The sequence below is a fragment of the Podarcis liolepis genome (assembly GCF_965112155.1).
Source record: "Podarcis liolepis genome assembly, chromosome: 6".
NCBI classification, from domain to species: Eukaryota; Metazoa; Chordata; class Lepidosauria; order Squamata; family Lacertidae; genus Podarcis; species Podarcis liolepis.
The window spans coordinates 39,059,545-39,072,880 of record NC_139559.1 but is presented as its reverse complement, the minus strand read 5'-3'; the positions used below and the strand labels follow the sequence as shown (position 1 = coordinate 39,072,880).

The 13,336-nt window shown below is 40.4% G+C and overlaps 1 protein-coding gene across 2 annotated transcripts in view; it reads right to left on the bottom strand.

Moving 5' to 3' along the window:
* PLXNA2 (plexin A2) overlaps positions 1-13,336 on the bottom strand; it is a 400,950-nt gene that overhangs the window by 89,827 nt on the left and 297,787 nt on the right. For both annotated transcript variants that reach the window (XM_083508745.1, XM_083508746.1), the window contains exon 14: positions 7,480-7,597. In XM_083508745.1, coding sequence (XP_083364871.1) covers positions 7,480-7,597 — 118 coding nt within the window. The remainder of the gene's footprint in view (positions 1-7,479; positions 7,598-13,336) is intronic.

Below are 13,336 nucleotides of genomic sequence, written 5' to 3'. Positions count from 1 at the left end.
AGCACAGATCTGAGTGGTTTTCCCTTTGCTCTGATCCTTTCCCCACTCTTTAGTGCTAAATTGGAGCAAACATCAATCCAGAGAAAACTGAAATTGCTGTTTGCTCTGACAGTGCGAAAGAAGGGTTTTCCCTGGGGGAAAGCAGTGGGACAAAAGGAAGTGTGGATAAACCCTGAGGCTCAAAACATCACAAAACAATAAAAGTTGCTTAGCTTGGGCCTAGGCACTATTGTGAAGCCTAGCCACGTCACAGGATTTTCGTGAGGAAAAAACACTGCTCTGGACTCCTTGGACAAAAGCAATGGAAGACATAGTAACAATAAAATAAAACCATCAATGTCACAGATCACAAAAATATACATAAACATAGAAGTTTTATGAACTGTTAGGATTTGAAATGAAACTATTTTAGAGACTGCATTTCTCCCCATGCAGAACTAAAAGAATTAAGGTCAATCAACGTGTTCATAATTAGTGACTGCTGCTTATTCTTACTAAATAAATCTGAATAAATCAGGTACAGCTTTGTTTTTAGTCCATGGATATAACCAAATTGTTTAGCTAGTCTGTTCCCCACAATTACTCATATCCGCTGTTGGGCAACATCCCTTCTGAATTCCCTGAACAGTACTATCTTTGTTCAATAACAGACAGTACAGTGAATATGACACACTTCATACTACATATAGTATGACAGACTCTCAGATCATGGTATTTCCCAGAAGGCAGCATCCAAACTGCCATGTAAAATCAACTCAGTGGTCAAACTAATCCAGTGCCCTGGCTCTGAAAAGTGACCTACACTGAATGTTTCAGATATGCTTTCCCCAGCTCTGGGGGATTGGAAGGCATTCAAAGAGGCTATATAAGGAACAATCAGAGGGATAGGTTTTATCCAGATATGAGACTTACATCTGGGCCTGAGTTTTATGCTACATAATGATGCTCTAATGACAGCATTGTAGTCTAGGTAGGTGATTGAACTCAGTATAAATAAGTGCTTATCCCAGTTCCTGCCTAGCCTACTGAATGGCTCTTCTGTGTCATGATTTCTCTCCTCTATACAATGTAGATAATGACGCTGACTTCTAGAGCAAAATGCTCTGAAATCTATCAATGAAAAGCACAGCATTGTTAATATTAAATAGCACTTAACGCAGGGTGGTTACGGCCCTGAACTCCTAAGAAATGTAAAATGCACAATTCTATGCAATTTTTGATAACAATGGACAGGATGGCTATTGCAGAAACTGGCAGGCTTTAGGTCTCACATGGTCTGCAAGGTGTCTTAGTTTGTTAGGCTATTTTGTTTCAGTTTTGAAGATTCTGGCCCTCATGATATATCAAGCCAAAATAAGGAAAAGGCTCAAAATTATGAGGAACAGTAATAAGAAGCTCAAATTATTTTCGCTTGTTATGATTTCAAAGACAGAGCAAGGTTTTTGAGGGTATCTCCCCAGAATATAAATACTGTAAATTAAATGTAAGAGACCTAACATGCTGCAGTTCTCCATTCTTGAAGCTAATGTGCAAATTAGATTAATCCCACATAATGAAGTATTCAAATTAGTTATGACTCTCCCAGTATCCCCTGGTGCTAAACAAAGTCGCCTTTCCTTGGGCCAACAATCCCCCATGTTTTGGCTAGCAGCCAACTTTTTCACTGTGATTCCCCTAGTATTTTCTGATACACTTACCGATTATTATGCTGGGATAACAAGCTCTGTCTACATAAACAAGGAATTTCAGGGTGTTTCAGTCAGACACCCTTACTGACTCTCTTAAATAACTGCTATCCTCTATGAATTGTGAACATCCCACCTAGAGTCACAACCCTGCTGCTGTTTACGTAATGGTTTGTCCAAGGATGAAAGGGGGAGGACGACAGAATTTATCTTGCATGGGGTGATTGACTCCTATTTTGCTTCAGTTGATTACTCACCTCTTGAATCAGACTCAGAAGACTGTCAACCCAATACAACTGATGTCTTATGGCCAAATAAAATGTGGCCATTTTACATTTGCTACTTCACGTCCAACCTGCTCACACATACATGTGTAAGGTGGGAAGGGTGTCTAACTGTCACATCAAAAAGGAGCACTGGTGTGGAGAGCTAAACCTTCTCTCCTCTGGCCCTTTGATCAAGCTCCCTTTTCTCCTGCCAGATTTAATACCAGAGAAGAGGAAGACTTAGACAAAAGAACACAAATGCTGGACTAACTACATGGAATCAAGGCAGGGCAAGGAGAAGACAGTGGTCGTAATTCTGCTCCCCTTACCTACACATTGCCTTTAATATTCAAATTAGACATTCTCTGCTTTATACATGAATGGGAAAGACATGTGAACAAGCAAACGGGGCAGCTGCCATCATATCTAGTTTGGCCGTAAAACATACAAGCAAAATCTGTTTAGTGTCAAGTATAGGAAGAGAGTGTTGAAGCTGAGCCCCACCTTCTGCCATCTCTCCATCTCATTACAATATTTAAGTACCACTGACTTGCCTTTATGAAGCCTGTGCCAACAGAGAAGCAAAAAAAATATATCCAGGCAACAGGAGAAGGCTTCTTCCATTCATAAAAAGGCCTTGCAATGCAAAGGATGATAACTTACAACATATGTTGAACAAGTTGCTGTAAGGTGTTACATGGAGCTTCATCTTCACAACTCCTTCACTCATGCACTGGCTATTACTTTACGTGGCCCTAGACTGTTGGCCTTCTGTACAGTAAAATAATTGTTGTTCAACAACAAGCAGTTTGACATGGACCAATACAACGAATGCTCTGTACCTCTGGCACTAGCGACGTGACTTCTTCTGATGCTGAAGGGTTTGAATACAAAAGGCAGTTCTAAGCTGGGCGAGGAAGTCCTATGGTCGGCTTGCCAGATCAAACTCGGCAGACTATGTTACAGAATATCATTACTTCTATTAGACTATTTAGAGACCTTACATAAGAAACTGTGAATGGTCTCAGCTCCCTTTCTAATAAATTGATGGAGGTGAAACCTGCTTCCACTGCAGGTACTATTTGCATAGCTGTCAAAGTTCCCCCTTTTTAAAGGGAAATTTCCTTATTCTGAATAGGATTCCTCGCAAGAAAAGGGAAAAGTTGACAGCTATGACTATTTGCTATGATACAACATCCTTTCCCTTTCCTTTTTTTCCTTCTCATTCCTTTCAAGAAGCACAGCCACCCTACACTCCTCTTGCTCACATATATTGCCTGCTTCTCCTAGAGTGGGAGGGGGGCAGGCCTCTGGGCCTTTCTATCTGGCCCTCAGAACTCTCCCCAGACCACACTCCTCACTGGCCCTGCTTCACACCTGAAGTGTTTTTGCTTGACTGGGATGAGTCCACAAATTCTGATAATGCTTTTTGATTACCTGGAGGATTCAGAGGAGTGTGTGAGTGCATGTAGCCTAGGTTACATGGGCTTAAAAAATCAGTTAACTAGTCTATACCCTGCAACTGTCCTAGAAAAACCGGGACATCCTGTTTTTTCCCGTGAGAGCACAGCAGCCATTTTGGGCACTGCTCTGGATTCATTTTGGGATGTTTGGAAGCACTTACTCTATATATTTAAAAAAGCAGCTTCATGCAAGCCCTATATGGTTACTCTGGAGAAAATGAAATAATTATCACTATGGATCAGTGGTAGGCAACCTGAGGCCCGGGTGCTGGATGCAGCCCAATCACCTTCTCTATCCGGCCCGCGGACGGTCCGGGAATCAGCATGTTTTTTCATGAGTAGAATGTGTCCTTTTATTTAAAATGTATCTCTGGGTTATTTGTGGGGCCTGCCTGGTGTTTTTACATGAGTAGAATGTGTGCTTTTATTTAAAATGCATCTCTGGGTTATTTGTGGGGCTTCGGAATTTGTTCATTCTTTCCTCCCAAAAAAATATAGTCCAGCCTACCACATAGTCTGAGAGACAGTGGACCAGCCCAGGGCTCAAAAAGGTTGCTCACCTTCTATGGATGGTTTTCAGCTAAGGCTTACTAAGAAGAGACCCATTAAAATTAAGTTACATTACTAAGTTAGGTCCATTAAACAGGTCTACTCTGAGTAAAACTTCTATGTTTATCAACAAGCAAGGCCTCTCAGTTCAAAAATATGCCTGAAAGTATCTTCAAAAGCAGGCCTTAAGCTCTTTAAACAATTTTGCCCTGAGCATCTGAGGCAGCCTTTAAAGTTATGGCTTGGTTCATCTCTAGCACCCATGGGTGCATATTTCTTTAGGCTGTAGCAGGATTTCTTTAGGCTTAAGGAAGACTGTGTTCTTCCTCAATGAAGGGCTCTCCCCCATCACATTACATATAGCTTTCTTGATGCAGAACCAAATGCACCAAGATGTCACCAAAGCAATTCCACCACTGCCTTGGTGTTTTAGTAATAAAATTAGAAGGCATAATAAAATAAAATATAATAAGTAAATAAAAATAATTAAATGTTTTCTGCTAACTTTGATCTCTTGACTCCTTGTCTTCTGCAAGCTGTTCATGTCCCACCATTAAAGTAATATTGTGCCACCACTAAATTAAGTTTCCATTCTAGTATGTTGCTCATAACAGTGATGGGAAGGCAGGTGCTAACTGACTCATCTATCAATTACTATACAAATTGTGGACAATTGGTAAGCACTAGCATGCAGTCAACACAAAATCAATGAGGCTGGATAAAATGCCTTGTTTAGGCAAAAGGGGGAATGCAGAAAAGCCCCAGGTGTGACTTGCAATCATATGAACAAAATGGTTGATAATTAAATAACAGAAGAGTGCAATGATCGCTTCAGGAATGGAAGGCTGCAATGAGGAACTCTGGATTAAGCAGATAAATGGAACCTCTATTGAATTAGCATCCATTTGCTACCTAAATGGAGAAATACCATTGTAAATCAAGCAAAGATGCAAAAGAAAGTGGGGGAGGATTGAGGAGAGAGATAGAAGAGACAGAAATCTTTACTTTTCAGCGTAAGCAGTACAAGAAAACCTTGTTTTTAGCAGCTACACAAAACTATTCCATAGTGTTCTGAATGCATGTGTAACATAATAGAAAGAGGCAACTCCATAGATTAATTCTATTAATTAAATTCCAGAGTAATAAGTGCTCTCATTATTCTTTCCATTGTGAAAGTAGGGCGTGGGGAGAGATAGAATTATGCATCTTCGGCAGGATGACAGAGAGGGAGGGAGATATCAAAAGTATTGCAAACTCACATTGCAAAGACACACTTTGGCACAGAAGATACCTGTAAGCGGTAAGAGTCAGCCTTACTTTTGGGTGAGGATATAACATGATTTTACAAGGCAATAGTGTAAGCATAATACACACACTGTTATGTATGTAACAATATAAGCATAACACATGAACTGATAATAAGCAGTCTAGGGGCAATGAGAGATTTAAGTTTGACAAAACATTTGGCCCACAAATTAATCACTAGATACAACCAAAGTTATTAAGACTGGTTGATGTTAGGGCCCCACATTACCCTTGGTTTGTTAATTTGTGTTTTAATGGTTTGATTATTAATTTTCCTTTTTATTTGTAAACAACTTTAAGCAGGCTTAAGTCAGGCTTAACAGAGGGCTTCATGGACACACTATTAGTCTGGATCAGAACCGAATTTCCTTTATACCATGTGGACTGTAATGTTTAAGTACTAAATCCCAATTTTAACGTCTTTTTATTGTATAGAATAGTGTAGTCATTAGGGAGAAAGTTGTTCCATGATTCTTTTTTATATGCCGGAAATTATATTTCTTTCTACTATTTTTATCCACTGCTTCTCTCACCCCTGCATAAGTCTCCGTTTAATTCTTCTTCATTTCCCGGTGAGTTACACAACCTCTAGAACAGTGTTTCCCAAACTTGGCTTTCCAACTATTGTTGGACTACAACTCCCATCATCCCTAGAGAGCAGGATCAGTGGTCTGGGATGATGGGAACTGTAGTCCAAAAACAGCTGGAGACCCCAGTTTGTGAAACACTGCTCTAGAAATGCAAAGCCTTGCATGACCAGTGGGGGGGGGGATTGCTTCTCCTATAATACAATGGACAAATACATAGGGAATTTGAAGGCCTTCGGTAGGTAGTAAGTAGGAATGTATAAACTCATGACTGCTCTTTTTATCATTCAAGAAGGTGGAGAGTACACGGCTGTCTAAAGAAACAAAGCCCAGATATCATTATGTGCCTGGGTGATAAAGGGGAAAAAGTAGAAAATCAATAAAATTAACATATAAAACTATTCTATCAAAATACAAAAGGAGTTGTTACACATTAAATCTTAATGGCGAGCTCAAATATGATGTCCCCCCCTCCATGTGCTGGTCACTAGAAAACACTTCTCCACAGCCCTCTCACACAACAGACTTTACATTTCTTAAGAACTTATCACATAGATCAAGATATCACATGAAGCTGCAATTTGGGGACAGTCAATGGCACTGCAATGGAGCCACATTTAATTTATTGTGGCAGAAGCATTCAGATGTAGGGGACACAGGTGGTGCTGTGGGTTAAACTTGGGACTTGCCGATCAGAAGGTCGGCGGTTCGAATCCCCACAACGGGATGAGCTCCCGTTGCTTGGTCCCTGCTCCTGCCAACCTAGCAGTTTGAAAGCATGTCAAACTGCAAGTAGATAAATAGGCACCGCTCAGGCGGGAAGGTAAATGGTGTTTCTGTGCACTGCTCTGGTTCACCAGAAGCAGCATTGTCATGCTGGCCACATGACCCGGAAGCTATCTGTGGACAAACGCCGGCTCCCTCGGCCAATAACCCCAGAGTCAGTCACGACTGGACCTAATGGTCAGGGGTCCCTTTATCTTTACTTAAGCATTCAAATACTACTTTACTAAACCGAGACCAAGCTGAGAAGAAGCTGAGTAAGACATATCCAAGATGACAGTAATGCAAAAGCAAATGTTCAATCATATCCTGATAGCAGACCCTCCAAGTGTCCCTATTTTCCAGGGACATCCCTGATTTAGAGAAGCCATCCTGGTTTCTGATTTGATCCTGGAATGTCCCACTTTTCCTTAGGGCGTCCCTATTTTCATTGGAAAAATGTTGGAGGGTATGGAGTTATCTGCCCCCTGAGCCACCTGAAGGCAATCCTGTATAGGGAAGTTTTAAAAAAATGTTTAATGCTTTTATATATGTTGGAAGCTGCCCAGAGTGGCTGGGGCAACCCAGTAAAATGTGTGGGCTATAAATAGTAAAATTATAATTATGAAATGGGACATCCCTGTTTTCATTGGAGAAATTTTGGAGGGTATGTGATAGCTGGTATGCTAAACATGATTACAGTTTATCAACTAAACATTTGCTGGATCATAATCAAAGCATGGATAATAAACCATTTCTATACCTTTGGAAAAATTCTGTATCCCCAGTAAACATTAATTTGTAAGAGGTGGAAATGACTCTTTTTTGCATTTGGTAAGAATTTGACTGCACTGGTACTTACCACAAATGTATAATGCTGTGCAGACTTGGCCACAAATTCTGACTTGCACTCTCCGATGCAGAGAAGTGCAGGGCCGGAACTGATGTCAGGCTCAGCCTGTCCCATCTCACACACAATTCTGAAAATGTAAAATCCATAGTGAGTCCTACAAAAAGAAAGGAAGTTGTACCTAGCTGTGTTCCCAGCCCCATCATTTTCAACCTTGATTCTCTCATCTTCTGAATGAGCTAATGATAGAGTCTTTCTTTTTTCCTTTTGCCATGCAGTAATTCAAAGGGGAGAAAGTCAAAATTAGTTACAATTATTGCAAGCTGTAAACTTGAGTGCTAAGCAAAGCACAAATGGCAAATATATTAGCCTATAGAAGAGAAAGTGTGAAGTCCTTGAATTAAAAGATGAGTTCATTAACGGAATGGCTCTCATTGCAGGTCACAGTTTAATGAACAACAGGCACACATACACCAATGGAGTCTGATAAACTCTACAAGTTGACCACAAGAGAATGCTCAGATAGTGATGAGAGCATGAGGCAAGTGGAACATAACATCAGCACAATGATATAATATCCACAGATAAAACAGCTACTCTTCTCTCTCTCTCCACATGTTCAATCAATGCACGAAGGAGATAATTGTGACTGCTGGCTCACTTTTCATACAACAGGCATTATGCACAAATGGACCCTGTGCACAACTGTACATGTGATCAAGAACCATTCTTATGCCCCCTTCTAAAAAAACAGAGATTGGGGTGGGGTGGGGGCTAGAATATATGCAGGGATGTGGTGTGGGACCAGCCACAATGACTGACTGAATGGAGTGAATGTATTGAAGGCAGTGCCGGATTTAGGTATAAGCTAAACAAGCTATAGCTTAAGGTCCCACTCTCTCGGCTCCCCCCTCCCAAAAAAATTCACTATTGATATATTTCTTCTTAATTGTATTTCAGTTCAACAATTACTTTGATAAAATACATATTTTGTTATGTGCAAATGGCTTTAGATACCTATTAGGTCCATAAATTACCATATAGCATATATTCAACACAAAAAACAGCAACAATTTGTTGTTGACAAAGGACAGCAGGACATATAAAGGGCCCCATTACCTTCAGGAGCTTAGGGCAGGCATAGGCAAACTCGGTCCTCCAGATGTTTTGGGACTAAAACTCCCATCATCCCTAGCTAACAGAACCAGTGGTAAGGGATGATGGGAGTTGTAATCCCAAAACAGCCGAGTTTGCCTATGCCTGGCTTAGGGCCTCATCAAACCTAAATCCAGCCCTGATTGAAGGGGAGCATAACAGACAACAAGTACATGTACGTCTTTTTCTGTCTCCTTTATATTTTCATTGCCATTATTTTGGCTGTCCATTATCAGGCTGAAACAGGATGAGACGCTCCTTAAAATAAGGCTGCTGACAAAATCTGAGCTTGTATTGGAAATGAGGGTGAGTTGGGATTCAAAGTAATGAAAAAGGGTGGTAACTCACAGTGAAGAATGTATCACATGTTGTGCCATACAACTGAGTGGGTGGATCTACAGCTAAAGTGGGGGTGATTATACTACCAGATACAGCCCAGATCTCTTTAGCAAACTGTCCGTACTTCATGGTGCAACTGTGCCATATATATATATATATATATATATATATATATATATATATATATATTGGTTTGTGTGTGTGTGGGAGAGAGAGAGAGAGAGAGAGAGAAAGACCCACTTGATTTCTTGCAACACCCCTGCTTGCTGTACTGATGGCAGCTCATTCTGTGAAAGCAGAATAACAACAGCACCCTATACCATCCTACCACTTTCTGCAGCCTTAGTCAAATCTCCTTCCACAAAGAAACTTAAATAAACCACAAAGAAACACTTTAGACAGAATCTTTAAAAGAGGCTTAACATTAAGCACGTAAATGCTACCAAATGTGAGATCTGCTATCACTGCACATCACAGCAACACAAGCTCCTCAAAGAGTTGTTGCCCTTGGAGAATCATAGCAGTTGTCCTGTATTCCTAAATCCTTTGTATGGTCTTCTCTATCATTATCTTAATCATGGATTATGTGCGTGCCTCTCTCTTTCACTCTGATCAAAATAGAGCTTCTTCCTTCTCCAAGCTTACGCACTAAACTCAGTGGGATTCATTTTGGTCACAGTATATAAACAGAATAAAAACCTACTGGAGGTAAAGAATCTCCCACAAATTCCCCTTCTTCTCAAGTATATTTGAATGCTGATTTAATTTGACTTCAATAATTAATGACGTGTTTTAAAACTGTATTATCAGCATCATTTTTGTGTGAATTAGATATATTAAGGACACTTCTGTGATTGTTTAACCTCCACTTACCTTGCAACCTATCCTAAATTCACCATGCCACACCCTACAGAGCTTCTGAAATCTAGTTGAGCATGTATCTGGTAACTGAGCTGATTTAGATGAATTGACAAAAACTCTGTGATGGGTTAGCAGGATTGCACCCGCCCCTGGTATGTCTGTCCCTCCTCCAAATTTACAGCTGCCCATATTTAGATTGCAAATTTTGCAGGGTTGTTTTCTGTATTTAATGTAGGTTAACAATCATGTGGTTTGGGTCTACACGTTTGATTTTTCAAACATAACCCCTATGCAAACATCACATCCATCCAAGGATGCAGGTTTGATCCTCGTATAGGACAGCTGCATATTTGTGCATTGCAGGGGGTTGGACTAGATGATCCTCGAGGTCCCTTCCAACTCTACAATTCTATGATTTCTAAGTACCCATGGACAAGACAGGTACTTCTGGGAAAGTGCATTATATAATGCTCTTGATGAAAATATACAAACCGTGTAGTTTCTCAGTTTTTCAAAACCCTATCCAAATTTACTCTGAAGTAAAGGTACTTCGAACATTCCACTGGTCTCAAAACCACATAAGAAAGCATTGCTCTAAATTTTGCTACCTTTGGTGTCTCTGAAAAAACACAACTTGTGTTTTCCATGGAGTGAGATTCCATTCCTTTTAGCAGCCTTTAGTTAAAGCTACCTTTTCATTCTTCCATTTCAAAGGCAGAATTTATACTTTTGAATAATAATGCACAGTTATGACACCCACAGGCAAGTAAGAAATTAAAGATGGGATATTAATTGCTATGGTCAACCTAATCCGAAATAAAAATCCTAATCCAGGCCAAAGCTACAGGTATCATGTTAAAAAAACTGACGCTCTCAGAAGAGCCAAAGGGAGCCGATTACTAGGTTAAGTGGCCCTTTAACCAATATTAACCTAATTGCCGGCTGATAGATAGCATGCCTAGAACATGGCAAATCATTACAGTCTCAGGATTCATTCTGCCCACAGAACCCTTAAGAGCGCCCTTTTATCTGGACTCCTATTGAAAAGGCAGCCAACACTTGCTGTTATCTGCCCAGGATAAATGTTTTAATGATGTTAACAATCTTTGAAAGCTTGAGAGCTCTAATTAGAATTGCGATTATAAAATCAGGGTTTCATGCCACCATCAAAAGAGGATAATTTCAATAATCCCCCATCCCTTCTCCTAAAAATAAAACAGAATATTACAGTTTATAACGTGTAATGGCTGTGCAAACCCATTCCTACTACAGCTTATGATGGCATTAGTACACGGCCTCAAGCTATTACTGTAATAATAATGTTACTTTGCTCTTCTATAGAATCTTTTATCCCAGGATCTAAAGGTACTTTTCAAGCACTAGGCCACCCACGCCACCACAGGCAAGAACAATAGATAAATATAGCTATGCTGATTTTCGAGAGGAGGCAACTAAGGCACTTAGTAATTTAGTGATTTGCCCAAGGTGAGTTAGAGCTAGGAGCAGAATCTCCTGGTGCAACCATTTGAATGCACTGCCTTCACCAAAGCAGGAATGATTTTTTTTTTTGTCCTGCACTGTACAACATTTGCTAGCACTGTCAAATCCATTGCTTCCACCCACATCACTTTAATCTTCAGGGAGCATGCCATCAGAGAACAAGACTAAGAAGGTCTCCTCTGCCCACCCCCTTCATATATCCTACAATCATTAGCATCTACTTTAATACAGAATTGTTGCAGCATAAAGTTTATTCTCTTAAGCTGCAGCTTTGTCAGTGGGAAATTACATTTAAATGCTTCCATGTATTTTTCAAAAGGCAGCAGCTCCCAGTAAACAGAAATCTTGCAGAGCAGAGTGAGAGATAAACTTCCCTCCCAGAAATGCTACTTTTTTATTTGCAGCAGGATATGCGGAGAATAAGGATAAGGATAAGGGACGTGCGTGGTGCTGTGGGTTAAACCACAGAGCCTAGGACTTGCTGATCAGAAGGTTGGTGGTTCGAATCCCCGCAACAGGGTGAGCTCCCATTGCTTGGTCCCTGCTCCTGCCAACCTAGCAGTTCGAAAGCACGTCAAAGTGCAAGTAGATAAATAGGTACCGCTCCAGTGGAAAGGTAAACAGCGTTTCCGTGCGCTGCTCTGGTTCGCCAGAAGCGGCTTAGTCATGCTGGCCACATGACCCGGAAGCTGTACACCGGCTCCCTCGGCCAATAAAGCAAGATGAGCGCCGCAACCCCAGAGTAGGCCACGACTGGACCTAATGATCAGGGGTCCCTTTACCTTTATGCAGAGAAACAATAAAAAGGCATCTCCTACCTGCTGTCAAAAGTAGTGGTCTACTCTACTACCTCATCCTGCTTTGTATATAGGCCAGGTGTTAAATCTTAACAGGAGTTTATTCCAAAGTATGAACACTGATAGCAATAATCTATAGGAAGAAAGATTGTCTGAAGAATCTTCCTAAACCTCATTGAACTTGATTACTCAAAGGAGAAGTCAAGCTGAGAATATTACCCTGTGCTTTGCTCTATGCCTTTACCAAGAAAGAGCTTTATCTTGCTTAGTAGTTCTGTACTATTATTAATTTCCATAGGGGTAACCATGTTAGTCTGTTGCAGGAAAAAACAACAAAAAGCCAGTGGCAAAGACTAACAAATAACAAATAAACTTTCATAGGCTACATTCCACTTGAGACATGGAATGTTATCCTGAGTTACAGGAAAATATAAACGTTTAGGGACAGGAGTGGGATTGTAAACCGTGAGATTAGAAAGAAATTAAATGCAGAAAGTACAGATGATGACAATTATGTTATTAACAATGGCTATTCACACAAAGAGGACTTTCTGTAACTGACCTTGAAGTTACAATCCTGAACAATGGAACATCAAACGGAGACTTGTCATATGAAACTGCCAAATTACAAAACATCAAGATGTTCAATACTAGCGTCTGCGGACTGAATCGGGACAAAGGTAGGCTGTTGTTTTTAAAATCACACTACATGTGTCAATTGGATTGCCAATGCCTGTTATCAACAACTGTTTTTGTGTGAATGGCTACTGTAAACAATTAGCATTATCTGAATTTTTCTGCATTTTGTTTCCTTCTGACCTCAGTGTTTACATACAAATGCCCAACCATGTGTGCATATTTCTGTAATTTAGGGTATTACGTCACATATCTGATGAAGCAGGCTGTGTCAATGAAGGTTATGCCATAATAAATGTGTCCATTTAAAAGGTGCCACAGTATTCTTCCTTGTTGTTCTTTCCTGCCACAGACTGTCCCTCTGGATATTCTTAAAGCTTCTAGTCAGTGGGTGAAAACAATGCTTAATGTTTTCTTTCTTACCTTATGCTGCATGGATGAGCACTTACTGACATGCTCCTCCTTTCCGTATACTGACTCCCCCCCCATAGGAAACTCCACAAAAACAAACAAATAAGCAGCTAACACGAGGACATGTGTCACTGGGAAAGGGTTGTTTGCCCATCCTTTGTTACATGCCT